Below are 24,357 nucleotides of genomic sequence, written 5' to 3'. Positions count from 1 at the left end.
CTACATATAGATATGTACAGATAGATCTTCACCGACACAGGAATTTTACAACATCTGTCAACACATTTATTGACAATAATACCTAGAAAATTCAAAGTTCAATAATTTAAATATACACAGTACTTAAGTATTCCCCTTCAATCCTCCTCACTCTCTATACCATTCAACATCGATGTATCTGTCAGGCAGTGCAATGGGGGAAGGCAATGGATGATCCATTTCAAAACTTTCAACAATCATTCCACATGGTGGCTCGCCATGGTTATCACATGTAATGCATTAAGTATTCACACATCCTGAAAATAACTATTATCAAAAGCATGAGTAAAAAAAGTTTAGTACACAATTCTGAACTTAAGTGTCATAGGCCTGCTTCCGGTAGAAGGCAGGGCCAGGTATGCTAGGGCTAAGAGTGGAATCCGCAAGTGTGTGTGCTTACGTGTGTGAGAAATGATTAAATAAATGGCAAACTATGGGGCATTGAGCGTCAACTGCATTGGAACGATCTGATGTTGGACAGAGAGAGGAGGCCATTTCCATAAGCGGGGGGGGGGGGGGCAAATTTACAGTCTCTCCACAAACATGTAGCTGCAAAGAGTGAAAGAGCTGCACTGCGTGAGCCTCAAGAGGGCTTACTTGGCGACCCTCCGCAATTCAGCGAGGACCCAGATGGCGAAGGTGAGCAGCGCCACAGAGCCAGACTGGTGCGTGGCGGCCAGCGGGGTGGGCACGTACAGCAGCAGCGTGCTGATGCCCAGAGCCACCTGGAAGGAACATCACCTCACTTCATTTCAATTCTCCTTTCAGTTCCTATTCACCAGGCACCATCTTCCCACAACAATTCCCACAACATACTACACACTACAAAGATTATTACAGATATTTCTGTGGAAACTTTCCCCCAAAACAGTTCCCTGATATGCAGTTACTTTGAAAACTGGCTTTAAAAAAGTATTTCATAGTAAAACAAACATTTCTTTCAAACATGAAATGCTAACATACTTGTGTGTAAGCCATGGCGGTGAGGCAGCTAATGGCAATCTTTGCCCGACGAGGCAGGTGCACTCTTCTGGAGTAGAAGAAGAGGCCGGTGATGGCAGCCAGTGAACTTATTGCCTGCATGCAAAAAGGAAAGAGCATGATCAGTTTATATGTTCAAAAAGAGTTCTCCATTAAAAATAGACCATGCGCATAATTCACCAATTTCAAATCATTTGCCATTTTCTTCTACAGTTATGACAACTGTTACCTTCCGTAAATAGACCCTAGGTTGTTTCAACTCCGGAATATCCTTTTAACCTTTCATAAAAGTGTACCAGAATATCGGCTGTAAAGGATATGCTTTATACCACATTCTAAAACTGATAGTTCCGGTCCTTAAATGTGATTGGCTGAATCACATTTGATGCCGTTGTAAAATGCAGCATAAACATACACCTTGACCGCATTTCTATATTACTGCGCTACTATAACTTGATACAAAAGTTAAAATAGCTGCATCGAGGTTGCTTGGCAACCAGAGGAAATATATTTCTTGGCGGAAGAATGATTATTTAGGAATAACTCATTATATTTCTAGTTTGCTGTGCCTTTACTTTACGAAACTTTGCCAGGTATTTATAGTAACAGTTTTAGGCAAGGGCAATTTCTTATAATGCAAACAATGGTCTTGCTCAAAACTCCACCAATTAACATAATGTTGCTCTCAAACGAAAGTTTGAACATGTTATGTTCCATAAATAGACCCTAAGTTGTTTCAATTCCGGAATATCCTTTTAACTATGCTTCACATGGATATCACTAAATATAAAGTCATTGCTTTCATATCAATGTCAATCTAAAATACATAATTTTTGTGGACATTTCTGATTATTCTAATGATGCCAATTACCAGTATCCTGTGGTCAAACTGCACCGTGGTAGGATTCTCAAAGACATTTTTGATGTTGGGAGAGAAAGCCAACAGGTCATCAGGGATCCAACGATCTCCCATCTTTGGGAAGGAGTTGTACACAAGACCAGCATCCAGTCCAGCTACAAAGGCCCCTGTCGTCACAAACTACCAATTAATGAGATGTTCTTGGAATATTGAATTAATGTCATACTTTCCAAATGAATGTCAATGTACCTGACAATGCTGTGAGGAAGACCAATCCCCCTGTCCCCTTGGCGAATCGGCGCAGTTGGGTGAGGCGTCTTGTTTCTCTTAACTACAAAGCAACAGAAAAAGTCCGCCAGAGTCAACCTCTTCCTCCCAAAAAGATACAACCCCAATATGTTCATTATGAATTTGATACTAGCAACACGTTTCAAAACAAGTTGGGACAGGGGCAACAAAATGCTGGAAAAGTTGTGTAATTATAAAGAGTGTGTAAAAAGAATAAAGGACAACTACATAACTGCTAAACAAGGTAAAAGAAGAACTGATATAAATCAACAACCCTGCTGGGCCTGCCGAATAGGAGAGAGGCATCAGAGACAACCAATCATTCCCGCTGTATGCGCCGAACCTCACCTGGTTGGGGGACAGCATGAGCGTGAGGCCCGTCCACAGACTGGCGCAGTAGAGCACCAATGCGGAGCCCAGGTGGGAGGCCAAGCGATACTGACTCACTCGGGGAATGTCATGAGACTCTGGCTTCTCCTCCAGCCCACTCTTCACCATGTACCAGCCCAGGAGGCCCTGCAGACACAAACAACACATATTTCACAACGCAAAACTATACACAACGTTTAACAACCGTATTCTAAAAACTTTCTACTACCTTACTTTTAGTGTATAGTTCATGTTATAAAATACAAAATCAAGTAAACTATGCAGGGTTTATGAAGGATAGACATTCTTCTCCGGCTCTGTAAATATTAATATTTTCTACAACAAAAACATCATATTTTATTCTTCTATTCCTTCGCTGTTCACAGTAGCACAAACTGAGCTCTCAGGCAACTTCATATAGAGGGGCAACCTCGGAGGACTGCCCACATACCTGGAAGAAGACAAACCCACACAGGCCCAGCACTCGTCCCTTCATGGAGCGGGTGAAGTAGCCCTTCCTCCAGAAATACATAGTGGGGAGGATATACGCCAACCCAACCAGCCTGCCCCACATGCGGTGACCCCACTCCATGTAGAAAATGAATTTGAACTCAGTGAGTGTCATGTCATGGTTCATTCTGTAAGAAATAATGTGCTTTATTAAATGGCAAATAATAGCAGCTTGCTAAAAGTCAATCCATACCATACTCTATGTAAATAAGCACCAATATAATGATCAAGCCAAACTAAACTACCAGCAAATGGTTTGACTCTTCTCTGTTGCAACATCATGCATCTATTCCTTAAGAGTAATTACACTTACATTTTAAACTCGGGGAATTGTTGGTACTTGGCAAACTCTGCTTCCCATTCTTCCTGTGATTGTGGTGGCTTCATCTCTTTCACTAAATGCCAGTCCACCATTGAAAGACCAGACTCCGTCAATCTGTTTTTGCAGGCAAAAAAGTGTTCAACATAAGCTAGCTTCAGATTGTAAAGTTAATGTTTGTATTTCAAAAGTGTGTTCCTAAATATTCTTTGACACAAGCTTACATCACTGACTGACCACTCAAAACTCCGCACCATGTTGTTGAAGGTGCAAACAATATCAGAGGTGCACTGACAGCTGCGTAAAATTCACCTTGGATGTGATTTTAATACGGGTCATCCGATTAAATTCTGCCCTTCAACCAAGTTCTATAGCAGGTTATAAACCTAAGTTGAAGCTTTGTGGACCAAAAGATAAGTTACAGATTGATTGACGAAATGTGACCGTCAGTTAACTTCGAAACAGCCACCTTGCTTTGATATAATAGATAGATAGATACTTTATTGATCCCTAAGTGGAAACTGAAGGTGTCAAGTAATGTCTTTGGATAGACAATGGCAATATTTCAAAGGAGTGATTAACGTTAAAAAATTCTATACTGGATAGGGCTGGGATAAATGAATATTTTTTAAACGATTGATCTAGCGATTATTTTTTCGATGCATCGATTAATCTAACGATTCATTTTTTCAGTCCGATTCGATTATCGATTATCTCCCCATTAATTGACTAATAGCAATTTATACATGTTGATTTATATATCTGAATGAAAAAACATGAATTACTTAACATTGCAATATATGTTTATTGCTCTTAAAATTCCAAAATAAAAGACTATACAAGTGCAAAGTAATGCATTCTTAGTCAGAGGTAGCATTCAATAAAGTTCAGTAGTGTATAGGTCTAATCGAGGGCCTGTCACTGGGGGAACCCTTGTAATTGTAACATTAACGCAGTTAAAAGGCTGCTGATGTGTGGATGCAATTCATAACGTAGTTAGTTCAAATAACGGTTTGTACTTCTCCTTGGGACAAGCACTTTTGAGTCTTGGAAAACACTTTTCCCATGTACATCGGGATTTTGCAAACATTCAGTGACAAGAGTCAATCAAATGAGCCCTGAGTAACGAAATTGACAAGCAGCTGTAAGTAAGCATGCTAAACTCAACATCCAAACAGTATTCTAACGTTAGCTTTGAGATACTGCATGATTGCATAACTTAACTAAGTTTAGTCTCCTCAATGTACTATGTTGTGATAAGACCTTACGGCTCCCACACACAGCTGCGTGCATCGCGTGGCTGGAGACGCATCCCATTCACTTTAAATGGGCTCACGTGATCCGTTGCCGAACTGAATTGTGGGTCCGTCGCGTCGCGTTTCTCCCGCTGCTCGCGTTGAGGAGTTCAGCTGTTACTGCACTGACAGACGGCACCGGCCAATCAAGCCAATCTACGGACGGCACCAACCAATCACATTACGGTTTTACTTCAAGTAATTTGCATAGCTACCGTCGGGAACACCCAGTGGAATGCGTTGACGGAACGCAGCTGTGTGTGGGAGCCGTTAGCAGAGTTAACTTGACTGCAGCAGTTTTGAACAAATTTGCACAGCATGGTCATGATGCTAAGCGGATTTAATAGCAATTTAGCCAGCCATGTTCTATGCAATGCTTCTATGTGGCAACAACAATCCTTCAACAATCGTGAATATTTTGTGTTAAATGCACATGCAGAGGAGGGGCAGCGGGCTCATTACAAGAGAGAGCGGGCGGGGCAGGGAAAGGCTGCGTGCGTAAAAAATGCAGCTCAAAGGATTTTATCTTATCTGTAATTTAAATAGTACAACATAGAACATCAATGTGTGATGGCCGGTTTTGATTTCGTGGCACCCCACCACAGATTCGTCAACGTATTGGAAACACTGAAGGTGTAAAATTCAAAATATTTGGCAGCACGTGTTTTGGGTCTGACAAATCGATGTGCACTCTTAAGTTCGCCTACAAAAAAGCTGCCATCTTTGACATCCGGTATCTGGCGATTTTTCCTATGGGAAAATAACATGGGGATTTTGAATAATCGCACCTGTTAAAGTCTCGAAAGTGAAGTGAAGGCGGCACACTTAGATTTTTGCTACCCCAGAGCTAACTTGCAATGCAATTTGCCATAGGTAGTTAGCTTCAATTAACAACCGGATCTCCTTATATGGGCAAAGATGGCCGTTTTGGATCTTTTTTGTAGGCGAACTTCAGACAAAGATGGTTGATTACGAAGATACTTCATGAGAGGCCATTTCCTGTCCCTGGAAATTTATGCAAATAGGGTAGCAGTACACGCCCCCGCACATTTATGCAGTGATCGGGCTCTCTTTTTAACATTGAGGTCTATGGCAAAATCCAAGAATTTCCCAGAATTTGTCAAAGCCTTACTTTTCTGAGCAATGGATGCACATTTCGGACACGGTATCATGATCTCCAAACCCTCCTCCCTATTTCAGTAGAATGTCGTGATAGTATGACCCTCCAGTCGGGAGAAAGTCAACATTAATGAAGGTGTACACCAAGTTTATTTTGTACTCTGGCTTGTCTGGCGTGGAAACGAGGCGTTCAAACGTAAGTCATACGTCAGTGACACGCCCCTGTGCAGGCGGGAACTGAACCAGAGCCCGTCTCTGGCTGAACTCCACTTTGCCCTCATAGACATGAACTAGGACGACCCATCTTGCTACGCATTCATTATCTTTGCTTCAGAGGTCTATAGACCTCTCCAGAATAAGTCCCGCCTCCTAACTTCTGTATCCATCCAACCTTCCGTCGTCAAATGTCTATGGGAAATAACATGGCGTTTTGAAAGATCGTACCTGTCAAACTCTGTAGGTGACAAAGTAGAAAAAGCTGGTAGGCAGATTGGCCTACACACTTCTGCCATCTAGTTTCCACTTGTCGGTGCCGTTTAAGTAGTATACTATAGACTATACTACTTAAACGGCACCGACAATCAAAAAATCCAGTGGAAACTAGATGGCAGAAGTGTGTAGGCCAATCTGCCCACCATTTTTTTCTACTTCGCTACCTACAGATGTTTTACTGGTATGATATTTCGTAACGCAATGTCATTTCCCATAGACAATCGACGCCCGGAAGTTGGATGGATACGGAAGTTACGGAGGCGGGACCAGACCTATTAGACATTCTCTGGCGGGACTTATTCTGGAGAGGTCTATTTTGCGTCGACGTATTTTTTGCGTCTACGTAATCGACGCGTTGTCCCAGCTCTAATACTGGAGTAACTTAGCATTAGGTACCTCGCCGATATGTTTAGAGTCCTAACGATGTTAAATAGCTCATTATAGTTACCATTATGGTAGCCTAAGGTGCCAGAAGTAAACACATGCGGATAGTTATAAAAATTGTCCTTTCATTATACAAATAAACATGACAAAACACTTTATAACTCTTGAGCCAGCTCCTATCTATGTGATCTCAATGGCGATGCACCTTCTGGTTTGCACCTCCAACAGCATGGCACACCTGTTGCCACCCACAAATGCCTGTATGTTTGTGTCAAAGAATATTGACAGTCTTAACCAAAAACTTCATAGTTCATTTTAAAGTTTATAAAAGTAACAAGGGGACACATAGTATATGACTGAAAACTCACCTGGTTACCCCACCTAAAACAACTGCTCCCAATACCAATCCACTGCAACCAACCAGCCATCTTCCAACAATACGGTTTGTGGCAGCATTAGGTACCGTAGACGTTGCTTTAACAGTGCCTGCTTCTGCAGTTAAGGTTGATGTGGTTTGCCACCTCTTTAGCACCCATTGTCGTAGAGGGGTCCGCTGAAGGGAAAACACAGACCCGAACCAAAATTCAATAGGATGCTCAAATATTCATCATCTCTATTGCTTACTTGAAGGACGTCACGTAACAGCGGTTTTCATAACACTGCAGCAAGGGAGCTTGCCTTATACAAAACAACTCCTACAACACAAAACATATTATGTTATACAATAAATTAAACATTTCCCACTTTCCATTAACGGTATCCTATCACTGCAGTCGTACCTCAATTCACTAACGTTAAACGATTGCTGGAATATGCTTTGACGTTACTAACCTTAAATGAGCTTGGGTAACGATCTATAATCAAAAGTTGTTTCACTGTTTTCATACATCTATTTGTACACAAAACACCTAATTTCACTCAATGGTTTATAAAATGTTAAGCAATTGTCTCCCTTGTGTTAATGAGGCACATGTAACTCCTTTGATAATATATGCCACCTAGCTAGTTAGCCTAAGCTATGAACTGCCTCGACAAAATATTAATCAATCTTTCGCGTTAGTGGAGGATTGTTATCGTACCTGGCTTTGATTAAAGCTTCGTCCGGCGTTACGACAGCCACATGATACCACGAATCGTAACGATGGGAGCAGCATTATGTCAGGGTTTCCAGATGAATTTGAAGATGTTCTTAACGTTACAACTCAAGCAACCATGTTTCCTTACTTAACCAGAAGCACTGTAACCTCTGACCCTATGACGTACGATGTAGAGAAAAAAACGAGGAACTTAGATAAACTATTCACTTGTTATTAAAGTATCATATTTCACTGAATTAAAACTTAATAATAACAATAATAATAATCACCTTTGAAATGTGTGACTTTAGGTGACGTGCATCTATGTTGTTGTCACGTGGTATACTTCTTCGACCTCTGACGTGCTAGGAAGGAAGCATCTCCTTGGTAGAGATTTTCACTAGAAACTGACTAGAGCAAGCTTAATACCAAGCGATTGAAAATGCATTGCGGACTTACTATGAGTTTTCACTTTCCACTTTAAGTCTGCAAGAAGTCATGAATGGGTTCCGTATAAATGCCAATGGCTCAGAAATAGACATACTTCGAATTTCTTCACCGAACCTTCAGTGATATGATATCCATTTGAAATTCATAGACTGTTAAAATTTAGCACACATAAACAACATTTACTGAAAGCCAATCAAAATCGCACGGTGGAGATAACGCGGGTTAAAGGTTGCGGCGTGCTCAATGTCCGATGTCCGAAGTTAGCAGGTAAACTTTGCAGCTGTCAAGAGTTTGGGAAACTTCATGCGGCATACTGTCTTTTATTTCTGTTTTAATATGTATTTTTTGCAAATTGTTTAAAGTCAACGACTCCATGTTTCTTTATCTGCAAGACAGTACTTGCATGGCAATGTGAATGTTCCATTAATGTTGCTCGTCATTTGTTTAGTAGCAAACGCCAATTAGCTAACATTTGCTTACTTTGTTAGCTAGCCTATCGGATTTATAGTTATCTTGTAGTCATTGGTATCTACTGCACGACCTGCATTTAATTACTACATTGATTGCAAGATATCCTCAGAGCATTCATAATTGTACTTATAACAGACCAATTAATAAAGTGGGACTTGCAACTACAGTGCTAAACTGTGTACTAATGAATGCTATATCGGAACTCCTATTACCGTCGGTCCCGTATTTCCACCGTCTTGCGTGTATGCGTCACTTAATATCAATTTCTATACAAACCAAGACAGCAGACTCCTAAAGAAACGCAACCACCCACACCTTAGGTGTATCTAAATTAGCTATGTACCAAAAATGACATTTTACCGTGACTCAAAGACAGTGTTGTAAGGCTGCATGTACACAACCGCTTGGAGCTCCAGTGGAATTTTAATTTCACGACGAGAATTCTCGGTCTAACCGTTCATGTGCCGTTGAAACGGTGTAAATAGGCGACCCATCAGGCCAGCACTATAACTCCGAGCGTGCTAAACAAAATCGGATATTTCAGGCAGTAAATGCTCCCGTTAACAAACAAACCAGATTTTGTTCAAATCTACACACCTATGGCTACTGAAAAATGTCAGGTTAATTTAGCAAATGTTATTCTGAAGTGTTAAAAAACATCGTTGTTTTAGAATTTCTCAACAAAAGTGGTGATAATTGGGGGTGTTACGATACATCTTATAGCTGGACATATTTAGCTAGACATATAGATTCGGTATGTAACCTGCCGTTAAGTTAAGTTTCAAGTGAGTTTTGATACCTACACTACTAGTCAAAAGCTTGGGGTCACTATGAAATTTTCATTCCACTCCATTATAGACAGAATACCAGCTTTCTTAATCAGGGTAGTAGTTTTCGAATTACATTATGTGCTTACATAATTGCAAACTGGTTCTCCAATGTTTTCTCAGTTAGCCTTTAAATATCAGATTAGTAAACAGAATGTGCCTTTGGAACATTGGATGAATGGTTGCTGATAATTGACACTCGCATGGTCATTGAACACCAAGTGCACCCTCAAGAAGGCACAACAACGCCTTTATTTTCTGAGGCGTCTTAAAAAGTTTGGCCTAAGTACCAGAGCACTTGTGAGTTTCTACAGATGCACCATTGAGAGCGTTCTTTCTTTTTGCATCACAGTGTGGTATGGGAGCACAACCTCCCATGACTGTAAACATTTGAAAAGAGTTGTCAAGTCAGCAGCCAGGATTACTGACGCTGACCTACCTGATCTCCACGACATTTACACTTCCCACTGCAAGAGAAAAGCTGATTGTATTATTAGAGACCCCAATCATCCCGCTCATGCTCTGTTCTCTCCCCTACCATCCGGGAGACGTTACCGGAGCATTAAATCCAGAACCACCCGTCTCAGTAATAGTTTTTTCCCACAGGCGGTCAGACTGTTGAATAGCTGATGCACTTTCTGTCTTGCACTATACACTTTATGTCTGTTTTTTTGTCTGTTATATGTCTCCTTGTCTGTTATACTGCATGTGAGTGATGGAGCAAAATGCATTTCATTGTATTGTAGGCCTACTAAATACATATGATAATAAACCCAACTTGAACTAATGGGCAATGTAGATATTGCATTAAAAATCAGCCATTTCTTTCTACAACAGTTGAGAACCCTTTTGCAATGTAAGCACATAATGTAATCTGAAAACTGTTACTCTGAACTGTTGTTACTCTGTTACTAAGAAAACAATGCAACTGATCTCAGCTGGTATTGTGTCTATAATGGAGTGGAATGGAAATTTTAAGTGACCCCAAACTTTTGACTGGATGTTCTGCACCATACTGCTGCTGTAGTGTTGACGGTCATCATTTCTTTCTAGGATGTCAGAGGGTTTCCTCATGGAAGTGTGTGTAGACTCTGTAGAGTCAGCCATTAATGCCGAAAGAGGAGGTAATGTCATACTCAGCATGCATCCCTCTCTCTCCCCTGTGTCATGGCGTCACACGCTGTGTGTTAGCCTATCCAATGTTCATTTGATAAGTATTTGAATTGATTCTTAAATTCTTGAAGAGCACACTATGTTACCTATCAGGCAATATTCAGATTCAGTGGAAGTCATTCAAAGCTATCTACACAGCTATACTGTATGTTGTTTTCTTGGTATTTCCAAACAAAGGAGCTGGTCGCCTTGAGCTGTGCTCCAGTCTGCTAGAGGGAGGGATAACACCCAGCGTTGGTGAGTTATGCCTCTGAAAATAAAGGCATTACATCAGTTATCACACAAATACAAGTGACATGAGTCCAGAAATAGTCTTGTTTTGTCCACAAGGGAAATTTGCCTCTCAATACTTATATTTATATACTTATACAATCATGCAAACACATGCACATTGACACCTTCACCCCAAGCACCCTACTGTGCACACAATTACCACAAGCATATCTGCTAACACCCCTGCACAACCACATGCACACACACAGACACCACTGAGGAATTTTATTTAAAGATACAGTGGTAGAGGACCCAAAACACCTGCCATTGTGTACCCATTTCCAGGCCAGGGACCTACAAATTATGCGAATAGCTTTAAAAGCACTTCACAATATAGTACCCTCCAGAATTATTGGCACCTCTGCTAAAGTTGACTAAAACTGGTATAAAAAATAATCTGTTGGTGATTTATTGTAATTTCACAATGGAAAAAATAGGGGAAATTCAACCTTCAAGGGAAGCAAATTTATTTTAAGACAAAGGAAAATCTCATAAAGAAATACATTTTTTTTAACAAGAACATGTTGCTCCCAATTATTGGCACCCCTGAACAGCTTGTAATATTCACCTATGACACCCAATAAACTTGGAGAATACAAAGCAAGAGATAAGACTGTTCGTCTTTACAAAATCTTCCCAGATCGTCCAAATTCATAGGTCAACACTTGTGCATTCTCCTTTTTGACTCACCCCTGTTTTTCTATGGAGTTTAGATCAGGGGACTGAGATGGCAATGGCCAAAGCTTGATTTTGTGTTCAGTAAACCATATTTGTTTTGATCTGGACGTTTGTTTTGGTTCATTGATCTGATGAACGATCCAATCTTGGCCAACTTTTAGTGTCTTGGCAGAGATCAACAGAATGTTAAGGTTTTTCTTGATGTTCATGATACCATGCACCTTAATTAGATTCCCAAGGCCTTTGGGAATAAAAACAGCCCCTCCAGCATAATTATGTATGGGGTTCTTTTCAGTATAGTCATTCTTCTATGTACGCCAAACACACCTAAAGTGTTTGCAATTTTCATTTCATCTGACAATAGTGCAATTTTCATTTCATCTGACAATAGACCACACTTCCAGACAAAGTCACTGTACCGTTCAGTAACTCCTGCCGTTTACATTGGTAATTAAATGACTGGACAGGCTTTTACCTAGCATGCCCTTTAAATACGCTATTAGCAGTGAGGTCACTTTTGAAGATTTTTTGGGGGACTTGGTGACCCCAAGATGATGCCTTTATAGTACAGTACGCTGTGTTTGGAAAATAGGGTCCCGCTGGATTTTCATGTAAAAATTCATTTTTTTTGCATATTTTGCTAATATAGAGTCTAAGGAACAAGATATTTTTTGTCCTCAAATTTTCACGATCCATCTTTAGTGTTTTTTTTTCTGTATGTTTTAAAATAAGCAATTATACAGTATCTAGTCTGAAAAGTGATTTTCACATTTTCTTCTAATTTTTTTGACAATTAATTCCACTTTTCGCACACAAAACCCCCAGATAATGTAGAAAGGTTGTTGCTTCTAAAACAATATCCATAGTTTTCAATCTTTGAGTGTCTGAAAAGTGTAAAAACATCTCCACCCTTGTTGCCTACAGTGGGTCCCAGTTAAGTTTGGACGGGTTCCTTCATGAATCACGCACCCCATTTTCTCAGCAGAAATGGCACAAACTGCAGTTGACACAAACAACCACAAGGTGTCACTTAGGAGTTCTGCCACTACTCTTTTTGATGCGACTTGACTTACTGCTTCCATGACGCAGCGGGGGCATGGGAACTTAAATTGATCACGGTAGTTTAAGCTTACACTTGACAAAACATTCTAATATGAAAATGTAGATGCAATTGTTGTAAAATGGTGCAGCTCCTTTAAGAAAGCACCGTGCGCAGGGATGGAGAGAGAGAAAGCGAGAGGGGATATGTGTGTTAGAACTTAGATGCGTGTGGAAAAAGTATGTGCTGTTGAGACTGGAGTGAGTCATATTCAAAATAATGCAAAAAATAAATCCGCAGATAAAACCAATTATCCTCATTCATTGCAACCTCAGCATGCCTGCTTGCCGACGTTCAAACGAAAAAGATATCAAAGCACCTTTTGCGTTTGAATAGCACCAACAAATGTTTAAACAGCTGGACAAATGATTTAGCTAATTGATTATAGCCTGTACACCAGCAATTGTTGAACATTTACCTGTACAAGTACATTGTAGCCCAGCCTAACAGCATGTAGGAGAAAAACTGTAGAAATTTCACTTAAATTGCAACCGCAACATGCCTGCTTGCCGACGTTCAAACGACAACGAAAAAGATATCAAAGCAACAAGAGGGTTGAGTCTGAATGACGCTGAGTTTTAGACACAGAGTTTTTGAAGTTAAGAATTATTTTCGTATAAAAAAATGGCATTCTTCAATCTCCTTCACTGACGCCTATGGAAAAGGCTTAACGTCCCAAAACAACGATCAATGATCATCAAATTTCTCTCTCATATTGCTCCTCATAACCATCTATAAAAAAAAAGTGTTTTTTCTTTTCTTTTTGAGCACGTCCGAATCCCAGGACACAACGCACTGGACCTTATAATAGGCTCGAGATATAATTCCAAAGGGGGCAGATATGGGCCTACTGCACTTAAAACTTAAAAAGATTGAACGAAGCTTCCCGAACTTTGAAATTGCGATCAGTGACTGACATCGGGTGAACGAAGCTTTTCGAAGTTGAACAGGCTATTAAAAACTATTTGCGCACCTCATGTCACAGGAGAGACTGGGCTCTCCCTTCTATGAATTGAAAAATACGTTATAGGCTACCTGCAAACTGGCCTATGATTTCATTGCTGAGTTTGCGGCAAAGCAAGAAAATGATTTTTTTTTCCTGAGTCAGGATATGCGAGTCAGTGTCATTTATTTGTCCAATGTTAGCCTACAGACCAGTTGCAATAGTTTGAATGTTGTGTGTGTTTCTACTCATTGACAAATACCGTTCAGCACAATGATCCATGCCCAATTAATTCCCCCTGTTAAAGTGTCCCCCTGGTAAAGCCTTTGTTACACTATTTGGTTTCGTGATGTAGCCTATAATAAACACCATATGGCCAAATATGTGACTCAGCTAATAGTAAATAATAGTTATAGGCTATACAATTGAATTTCCCCTCTTAAATACAAGCTGATGTAGCTTATTAGACTAGGCTACTATTAAAATACACCGACGGTAGCCTTGGCTATGTGTAAAGTAAGCTATCGCATGATTTCATGCACGTAAGTGAAAAGGGCCTTGCATCTGTCAAGTTCGCACAGGGCCTCGCACCCCCTTGCAACGGCCCTGCAGCTCCTATGACAGCGAGGAAAAAAGTTAAAATACGTGATAAACCCGGGAAAAGTTGACAGGTTTGTTTCGGTCCCGGTGATTATTTGTGAAATTGTGCAAACGACAGCCTTTTCAAGCATTTCAAGGAAGAAGTCGTAGCATGCAAGCTCCCAAATTGACCCAGTAGCCTAAGGCATCAATAAATTGTTGGGAATGGGGAGGGTCATGCGTTTTTTCTCAATCACTTTGGTGGGTCATAGAAAAAAAAAATGCTGGCGAGGGAGGGTCACGTCTTTTTTGACTAACGCTCCCAAAACTCCTCCGGTAGCCCCTTAAATAAATAACAAACAGTCCCTAATTGATTAATAGCCTGTAGGCCCACCAGCAATAGTTGAACATTGACCTGTAGGCTACAGGACGTTGACAGTAGCCCAGCCTAACAAGCAAATGTTGCAAAAGACCTCAAAAGACGCAATTAATCAGAAATAAATAATGTAATCTGCATTGCTTTATTTAACAAACTGCAAGCAACAAGAGGATTGAGTTCGCTGTGAGGCCAAACCCAAGAGCAGAGCCTATCTGTTAAGGCAGTCGATAGGCTATATGGTAACGAGCTGTGTGTGCCTGGAAAGACGATAGATGACGGCTCTGGTCATCCCATACCCTCCCCCTACTTCCTGTAGCCTACCATTATGAAGGCCTGCAGCCTACAGTTGTAACAGCGCGTTACAACTAACTCCGCTGGGTCACGTTTCTTTTAAGAGAAGATAGTTCCTATGTGTTGACTACATGTTTCAAAACGGTGTTCATTTTTAGCCTACAAGACGATTATTAGTCAGTGAGCTGCACCCACAACTCAGTAATCGAAAGACAAGTTGCCTACCAGCTATTTACTTTGATGCCTTCAAAAGACGTTTTGCTGTAGATCTACGTGAAAACACATCCATACGGACTGAAAATTTGTGGAACACCGTCTCATAGTAATGTGGTTAACTGACCAATACAGTGGGTCCCAGTTAAAAATTGACACTTCATTCACGATCAAGGTGATTCACGCAGCTGGGTGAAATATAAGTACAACTGCAGCCGCTTGGGGGCAGCATAGTCCGCTGTGGCGTTCTGCGGTTGAGCATATCATAAACAGCAAAGAAAAGTGATTGATAATGACTGACTGACTACTATTGTGTTACATGCTTCAAATGTAAAGCACTTTGAGCTGCATTCTGTGTATGAAAGGTGCTATACAAATAAAGCTATTATTATTATTATTATTATTATTATAAGAGGCTGTGATTGGCCGAGCAAGGGCTGTGGGGGCAGTCGTGGCCTACAGAGACCAAATTTCCCTCACGGGATCAAAAGAGTATATATACTTATATACTTATATACTGTGATTGGCCGAGTTTTCAGTTTGTTTCTCTGTGTTTTTAGCAGCCTCTGCAACATGCTAGTCCACTGTAGCATAAGCTTTGTACATAATGTTAAACATAGCTTTGGATTCAGTGGCAAGATTTCTTGATTGTACAGTGCCTGTCTCTCAGTAATGTTTTAAAATGAGAGCTTCGTCAGCTGGCAGTAGACTTTGTCGGCAGTCATGAGAAGTTCGCTTGCTAACAGAACATGCTGCCCAGAAACCTCGTGAATAGTTATGTTTTTTTTACTACTTTCAGGCAGTTCTGAGTTCGAATCTAGGCAGGAGCAGAGCCGAATAAACTGGCCTAGGCCTATTTGTTAATATTTTTTGCAAAGTGTTGCTCCTGGCAAGACTTGTTTATAAGACGTTTGGTGATTAATTGATAGCTGTTTTTGTGACATGTTAAACGTTCTTTATAATGAGCGCATACGGGGAGTAAAACAACTTGTTGCCGTTTTGGGACATAAAGCTACGTTAAGCTTTTTCACGGCAGGGTGGTATGTGTTGTTAGGCCTACAGCTTCAGAAACACCGCTTCAGAAAGCTGCAGGGGAGCGCGGGGCACAAAGTAACTCGGGGTTAAATGTTAGTAGATTGCAGATGGTTGATCGGGACATACTGTATGTCAAAAACGATTTCTTAATCTTTGCTTTTCTTGATGCTTTCCTTGACCTGCCATGTCATTCTATTGTCTACCTTAAGAGAAGTTTGTCTTGGAAATAATCTTATAATAGTACAGGCAACACAGTACACCACTAGGTGTCATAGGCATGGGTAGTTGAGTAAAGGTAGGCAAAATTAACAAAAGAATATAAGGTACAAACAAACAAACAAACCACGGATGGCCTTCACAGCCCGAACTAATACAAAAAACAAATAACTCAAGGAAAAACATTGCTCAAACACTAAACCATGTGCATTTGCTCTCTTTAAAAGCAACGGGTTATTCACAGCCAACAGGCCGGGCATGCGAGAAGCAATGAATTCTTAGAATTAAGAATAAAGCCATGTTCTTCCAACAACAACCACAAACACCCATGCGCCAAAAATTTCAAATGACCGGCATTGTTCTCCCAGAGAGGAAGCTACGCATATGATCACCCACAGGTGGGAGTGTGCGCCAGCGCTGCAGGTCAGCTTTTCCACATACACACCTGGCTTTAAAGTTCACTGTCCTGGTAGCATACCTATCTACTGCCAAGGCCTGAAGGGGATGGGGAGAATATTTACTTCTGCTACAGTGGCAGAGAACTCATGTGAAACAGACTGTGGGAGGTGGAAGGGGTTTGAATGCTGTCTGGCAGTATTATGAGTGGAACGTCTCTTCCCAATACAGCCTGATCTTATAGTGTGTGCCAATTCCATCAAGACACTCCACAATTTCATACTTGGTAGACACCCATGTATCCTGGATTTTGTGGCGACCGTGAAAATGGTTCTTGCAAAAGAGCTTACATGTACATTATATTTAGCAGACACTTCTTGACCAAAGTCACTTACATACTGTATGTCAGCTATATTACAAGGGATCACATTTTCCCTGGAGCAACTTGGGGTTAAGTGCCTTGCTCAAGGGCATAACAGTGAAAGCCGGGAATTGAACCGACAACTTTCAGGCTACTGCACACTAGCCCAGCTCCTTAACCACTACACTACCACTGCCCACTAGAAAAAGACTAGAGTGCCAGGTGGTAATATGGGTACAGTGTCAGGACCGCACACTGCAATCTCCCAGAAGAACTAAATTTATTGAGTTAAAAACATAACGCAACGTTTCGACCCACCAGGGTCTTCATCAGGCCTGATGAGGCGAAACGTTGCGTTATGTGTTATGATTGCAGTGTGCGGACAACTACTCTTCTTTCCTTGATAAGCTTTTTTGTCCTGCACCTGGCCTCAGTGAGGTTGGATGTGCATGCAACCACTTTGAAGAGGACTACAGTGTTAGGACCACCATGCCTACGATATGCCGTAGCCTCTTCTAAGTGTCTCCTAGCACTAGCATAGACAGAAGTCAGGTACTCTTGATGTTGCACCACCCAATCAGTCGGTGGACTATCCCTGTGGTCACCTCCAGTATTTCCAAGTAGGTGGTCGACTGGTAACTGTGGCTTCTGACCGAACATCAGCTCGTATGGGGAGTGCTGTGTGGACTGGTACACAGTGGTATTATAGGCGAACAGGAGCTGAGGGAGCAACTGGGGCCATTTACGCTTCTTTTCAGGGGGTAAGGTCCTGAGCAAGTCCTGTTGAAACGTTCACATTGACCATTCCCCTCTGGAGGATAAGTGGTGGTTCTAGTCTTTGTTATGATGTAGGTGTCACACAGGTGCTTCAACAGCTCCCCCTCAAAGCTGCGCCCCTGATCAGAGTGGATTCTCCTTGGCACGCCATACAAATAGAATCATCTCTCAGTTAGAATCTACGGTGGAAGCTCTCTGATCAGGGGTGAGAAAGGCCTGGGTAAACTTTGAGAAAACATTTGTGACTACCAGAAAATTCGCTTGTCCTGTGCTAGCCCAATCCAAGAGAGTAAAGTCAATGGAGATTATCTACAAAGGCTTAGTGGCTAACATATTTCCCAAAAAGGTTCTGGCTTGGGTTGTCTTGCTTTAGCAACCACACAGTGCTCACACTCAGATCACCACGTTTGCACCACGCTGTAACCCATCCTTCTCCTGTGACAGAACTGCCCCCAATCCTGCATGGCTTGCATCCGTCTCTAAGATAAAGGGACGACTGAAATCGGCATAACCGAGGACTGGCGCTTGAACAAGCCATTCTCTGAATCCAGAAAAAGTTCTGAAGGCAAACCTGAACTTGACTACATTCAATGTTAACTATCCAATATTCAGATGTCTGTAATTGAAATGTATGCAAATTAGTGCATAATTAATGAGATATTGTTAAATTACATCCCTAAACATATTTTCAGAAAACTTGTAATGCAAAATATTGTCTCTACATAAATAATCAACTAGTAAAGTTTCATAAGAATATCAAGGAGTTAATTTTTTTACCCTATTCACCCGTTCTATGTTGCCTATGGAGGCCAGTTTTAGGCCGCAAATGCTAATTAGCAGGTTTAAAACTAAAAAATCAGCTAAGTAAATATGATATTCAGAATCAGCACCCAAAAATTAGGCAGAATACCCTCTTTACCAGTGTTTTCTCACATTTGACCCCCAAGTGATAGTAGTCCCAGTCTTAACTAGATGTACCGCAGAGCGGTACAAAATATGACCGCCGCCCAGTCCAGCACATTTTTTCCACAAAAATAAATCACGCTGAAAGGCCTATATGATTCTAACTGTCTCACTAAATTGCATTATCCACACTCAATTCTCACTGGTATCTGCTAGACAACAAGTACCAAAACATGATTAGTTCATAGATTTCACATGTAAAATTAATTTTATACAACCCCACCCTCATCTTGCCTGTTCATAACTCTGAGAAATTCTTGAATTGTGTGCATGTGTGCGTGCACACGTTTATGTTTATGTGTGTGTGTGTGTGTGTGTGTGTGTGTGTGTGTGTGTGTGTGCGTGCTTGTGTGTTTGTCTGCGTATGTGTGTTTGTGCATGTGCATGCATGCGTACATATGTCTACTGTGTGAGTATGTGTCATACGTATGATTACTGTGAATGTATGTGTGTGCGTGTGCATCTGTTTATGCACATGTGTGCACATGGAATGGGTTCTAAAGATATTCACAGAAAACTGTGTCTGCCCTACCCTCTTTTCGGGGGGGTCCAGTCCAGCGGGGGGGCTACAGATCAAAACGAAAAACGATGGTTCCATGCTATCCATGTGGGGTTACATGCCCACCAAGTTTCGTGTACCCCGGTCTTTCAGTGTCCCGGGAATCCTTGTTGGTGTACGGTCACTAAATGTACACATAAATCATTTTATTGTAAGGCCCCCCATGAACGAAAGTTCACAAAACTTGGCATGCATTCGGAAGGTGTCATAATGATCCTACACTTTCAATTTCGTGCAATTTTGACCATGTCAGCCAGAGATATTGTGATGAAAACACCTAAGTTTTTGCTTTTTAATTTTTAACTAGGTGGCGCTATACATGAAACAAGTGGTAATGGGATGGGTTGACATGCCCCCTTAAGACCAACATACAAAAAAAAGGTGGACCTCCTAGGCCCTACGGTTCTCGAGATATTCACAGAAAACTGTCTCCGGCCACCTACAGGCCAGTTGGTGTATAGTAACATAAATTAATTTATTGTGTGGCCCCGCATGAACGGAATTCCACGAAACTTGGTGTGCATTCAGAGGGTGTCATAATGATCCTACACTTCCAATTTTGTGCAGTTTTGACTATGTTAGGTCACAGATACCTGCGATTACAACACCTCATTTTTACTTTTTTGTGTTTAACTAGGTGGCGCTATACATGAAATGAGTGGTTATGGAATGGGTTGACATGGTCCCTTGAGATCAACATACAAAACAAAATGGTCCTCCTAAACCCTACGGTTCTCGAGATATTCACAGAAAACTGTGTCTGCCCTACCCTCCTTTCAGGGGGTCCAGTCCAGCGGGGGCGCTACAGATCAAAACGAAAAACGATGGTTCCATGCTATCCATGTGGGGTTACATGCCCACCAAGTTTCGTGTCCCCCGGTCTTTCAGTGTCCCGGGAATCCTTGACGGAAATTTGGACATGCGGGAAAAAAAAAAATCTGACTAAACCTGCACGGCGGTCATAATTATGCATTATATAAATGATGATGTCATGTAAGTGTGAAAATGGATCGTGAAAATTTGAAGACAAAAAAAATCTTGTTCCTTAGACTCTATACTAGCAAAATATGCAAAAAAATAAATTTTTACAAGAAAATCCAGCGGAATTACACAAGACACCATACTATTATCTGTAACTCTCCAATAGTGGTTCTTATGGAATTTTTTTAAAAAGAAAATATCCCCACACTGTCTTCTTTGTGTGTGTGTGTAAATGTACCTGACAAAGCCAGAGTGGACGAAAAGTTGTACAATTAAATCACTTTTTGAATCAAAGAAGACGGTGTGTTGCAGAACCTTAAGTGCATAATTGTGTTCCATGAGCTGCCTTTCCCCATAGGCCTGTTGCAGGTAGTGAAGCAGTATGTCCGCATCCCAGTTTATGCCATGATCCGTCCCCGTGGCGGGGACTTCCTGTATTCCGACCGTGAGGTGGAGGTGATGAGGAAGGACATTGAGATGATGAAGAGCCATGGTGCAGATGGACTGGTGTTGGGAGCCCTGACTGAGGATGGAAAAGTAGATGCTGAGCTTTGCATGGAGCTGTTAGGTAAACTCCAGCACTAGAGGGGAACAAAAGCCTTATGGTGGTTAGAACCTGGGCTGAATGGAATTAAATCCACATTTTGCTGTGGCTTTTGGCTATTCTAGTGTGTGACTTTGACTTTGACTTTGACTATTCTAGTGTGTGAAAAATATGTGGGCTCATTAATGGAAATGCGTGTGATCTGGTTTAAATCCACTCATACTTATATCTGTGATACAAGCTAATGTTCAAATCATTTTGTAGTCTCAACAACCCTACTCAAAATTCAGATAGAATCGCCACTCGCTAAAATGGCTTGTTTTGTGGTTGAATTTGAATGTCTTTCAACAGCTGCCAGCCGGCCTCTTCCTGTCACATTTCACAGAGGTAATTTGTAATTCACATGTTTGCTCGCACACAATACAACCATATCTCACTCCTAAAGTCGGCGTGAACGCAGCACACCTATCCCATTTACATTACCTGTTGTGTTTTGGGAGTTTGTGTCTAAGAGATTTTAAAAGGGTTTCTGTTATCTGCCCTCACAGCCTTTGATATGGTCCACAATCCTGTCGTTGCCTTGGAAACTCTTATTTCTCTAGGCTTTGAACGAGTGCTGACCAGCGGCCTTGACAGCTCTGTATTGGAGGGTCTTCCTCTCATCAAGAGGCTAGTGGAACAGGTATGAGCTTGCCCCAGTTTTCACACATTTGTCCTTCATTCCAATATCCTGTGATGATGAACTGATTTCAGTCAGTTTCCATTGGTCAGAACTATTGCCATGTTAGTCATCAGCCAGGCTAATCAAAAGTGTCTGATGGCTGATGTCAGCCCTCTCAGACTGAATCGCTAAAAAGCTTCAAGGAAGATAAAAATAGAGGTCAGCTTTCAGTCGGTTGGCTTTTATTCAGGCGGATTATTCCATTTCAACTTTGCTTTATATGTAAAAACGTTACATTAGATTCACCTTTTCTGTATTTTTTCAACAGGCTAAGGGAAGAATAGTCATCATGCCAGGTGAGTTCACTTTGTAAATAAACTGTGAGTGTGTCCCTACATTTTTACAGAACTTTTCAAAACTTACATGTGTGGTATTTATGAAGGGGGTGGTGTGTGTGCGTGTGTGGAAAGGCATTAAAGTTTACATTTTAAACCTTTGTAGTGCAGAATCAGGAAGCTTTCATTCATTATTCTATTTTGGAAGTGAAATGGAAAAGTGGTATACGACTTTTTGAAGTTATAGTCACTTGCTAATTGAAAATTATCCCATATTTTCACCTATTTCAGGGATTAGGCTACAAAGACAAAGTTGACTTAATGGATAACATAAAATGCAATAAAGATAAATGATTTGCAATAAATAAATGTCAAAAGCGTTCGCTATGCATAGTCTATGCAATGCGCGTATGTAAAAAAAAATAGACCAGTGCAGTCTTCTAAAATTGTTTTACACGTTGCGGACGGAACACTTCAGTTATGTGCCCGGTGTAGTCCCCCTGTAACAGCGTTATTTGGACAGTAGGCTACTTACAAGGTCTGAACTAGATTTTATGAAACAATGGTTCCTTTGGTCACCTGCCGGTCATACATTTTCATCGGGTTGAAGCAGTCTACAGAAGTTTGAATGCACTCGGGGTTGGCCGCTGTGTTTGCTGACGATACGTCAAGTTCTAAGTTCTGCGCATCTCGAGAAAGCCTAAAGCCTACTCCTCGCTTGAGTTTGTGATTGTAAACATTGCAAAATCTACGCTAAGCATCCACATCTTGCGCCAATGTCTGTGAGGTGCTGTGAAATGCAACGCATGCTTTGGCAACAGGTCACAGATTATTAGTGAGAATTATTGAAAACTGGCTGTTCCTACTGTTCAACTGGCTGTACCTACTGTTCAGATAACACGGTTAGAATGACATTCATTTGCATTTCACATTATCCATTTATTAAGCCAATATTGTCTTTATAATCTCTAGAATAGGTCAAAATACGACATAATTTTCACTTTTTAGCAAGTGACTATAGAACTTCAACAAGTCATATACCACTTGTTTTTCCATTTTCCATTTCACTTCCAAAAAAGAATAATGAATGAACGCAAAAGTACACGGACCCTTCTCAAACATATCAACAGGAAGTTTTTCATAGACTGAGCAGCACGATGACCAAATTTGATCCCTGTTGAGGTTTTTCTGGTATATTTTGACACAAACAATTCTTAAATGTTAATAAACATTAAATAAATATTGCTTTTTTCTGCTACAGGAGGTGGCATCACTGAGCGTAATCTGCAAAGAATTCTAGAAGGCTCTGGGGCTCAGGAATTCCACTGCTCTGCTCGTTCTAGTAAGGAATCAACCATGAAGTTCAGGTGAGGCATAAGAACAGTGGAACAGATGTTTTCTACATCGTTACACCGCATTCCTGTACTCCTCAGCCATATACACAACACAGTAAAGACCATAATATGCACTCTGATCAGTATTGTAAATGATTATTAATAGAGAGAAATGTATTATTTATGATAATTATAGTAATACTCACAGTTATTTTCAAGATGCTTTGCATAATGCATACAGATATACATTGGAGAGTTACACAAGATAGATGGCAGTACATGACAACTGGAGCAGTGATTTACTAATAGAGGTGGTAGTTGTTTATTGTATGTTTAGATATGTCTTCATGATGTTAGTGCTCATTGAGCGCTACTTCCACAGGGTCATTTAAACGCATCCATCATGCTTTAAAATGTTGTTTTCCCCATCATGAATTATAGTAATATGAACTTTGCAGCCTGAATAGCCTGAATTACATTACACATTTATTTACATATATATTAATTCTGATCATTTCACCTCATATCCTTCATTCATAATGTTTTTAAAAGGTCTTAAAGTTTTGAATTAAACGCTGTTACTGTGATTTCACTAAAAGAAGACAGTGAGTGGGTTGGGGGTGAGGTGAAGTGTGTTGGTGGGTGGGGATTGCCAAAGTTGTAATACCTTTTTTTACCGTGTCTGCTTCATTGCGTAGGAACTCCAGTGTTAACATGGGAGCTGCTGTATCCATGCCTGAGTATTCCCTTAAAGTGGCTGATATGACCAAGGTCCGCACACTGAATGCCATCGCCAAAAACACTCTTTAGGGTGCTGCGGGCTGGTCCCCTTTGCACCCTCTTGGAACAGGTTCTTTCCTAATGGAGAGCAGAGACAGAATTTGGTGTAAATCATCAACAAGACAATGTTTCCACCAATAAAACTGGACATACTTGTGAAACCTTGATATGGGTTGACAAATCAAAAGAAGAAAAGAATCAGTATCTGTACTGTGATGTTTACAGAATGGTGAGAATAGATACAGTATGAGCGTCAGAGTTTTTGTTTGTGTACTCTGTCTTGTGGTTTGATGTTTTTTATCCTGACC

General features: G+C 40.9%; 2 protein-coding genes across 3 annotated transcripts; one reads left to right on the top strand and one right to left on the bottom strand.

Moving 5' to 3' along the window:
• Window positions 1-43: 43 nt before the first annotated feature.
• On the bottom strand, window positions 44-8,192 carry LOC121685011 (cytochrome c oxidase assembly protein COX15 homolog). Its single transcript, XM_042065239.1, has 10 exons — window positions 8,022-8,192; window positions 7,735-7,907; window positions 7,024-7,208; window positions 3,360-3,482; window positions 2,988-3,174; window positions 2,516-2,683; window positions 2,129-2,210; window positions 1,892-2,046; window positions 1,003-1,116; window positions 44-764 (listed from the first exon to the last, which is right to left on the bottom strand). Exons 2-10 carry the CDS (start codon window positions 7,807-7,809, stop codon window positions 633-635), a joined length of 1,221 nt encoding a protein of 406 aa, XP_041921173.1. The 5' UTR covers window positions 7,810-7,907; window positions 8,022-8,192; the 3' UTR covers window positions 44-632.
• Window positions 8,093-24,216, top strand: cutc (cutC copper transporter homolog (E. coli)). 2 transcript variants are annotated; one of them, XM_042065255.1, is made up of 9 exons: window positions 8,093-8,448; window positions 10,533-10,603; window positions 10,830-10,889; window positions 20,754-20,963; window positions 21,291-21,326; window positions 21,542-21,621; window positions 21,929-21,956; window positions 23,197-23,302; window positions 23,968-24,216. In XM_042065255.1, exons 1-9 carry the CDS (start codon window positions 8,432-8,434, stop codon window positions 24,077-24,079), a joined length of 720 nt encoding a protein of 239 aa, XP_041921189.1. In that variant the 5' UTR covers window positions 8,093-8,431; the 3' UTR covers window positions 24,080-24,216. The 2 variants fall into 2 exon arrangements, with proteins under 2 accessions (XP_041921189.1, XP_041921188.1); XM_042065254.1 differs by having other exon boundaries at window positions 21,488-21,621.
• Window positions 24,217-24,357: the final 141 nt, after the last annotated feature.

This window comes from Alosa sapidissima, chromosome 16 (assembly GCF_018492685.1).
Source record: "Alosa sapidissima isolate fAloSap1 chromosome 16, fAloSap1.pri, whole genome shotgun sequence".
In the NCBI taxonomy this organism is placed as follows: Eukaryota; Metazoa; Chordata; class Actinopteri; order Clupeiformes; family Clupeidae; genus Alosa; species Alosa sapidissima.
Note: the sequence above shows the minus strand (reverse complement) of the source record. Positions and strands in the feature narration are given on the sequence as shown.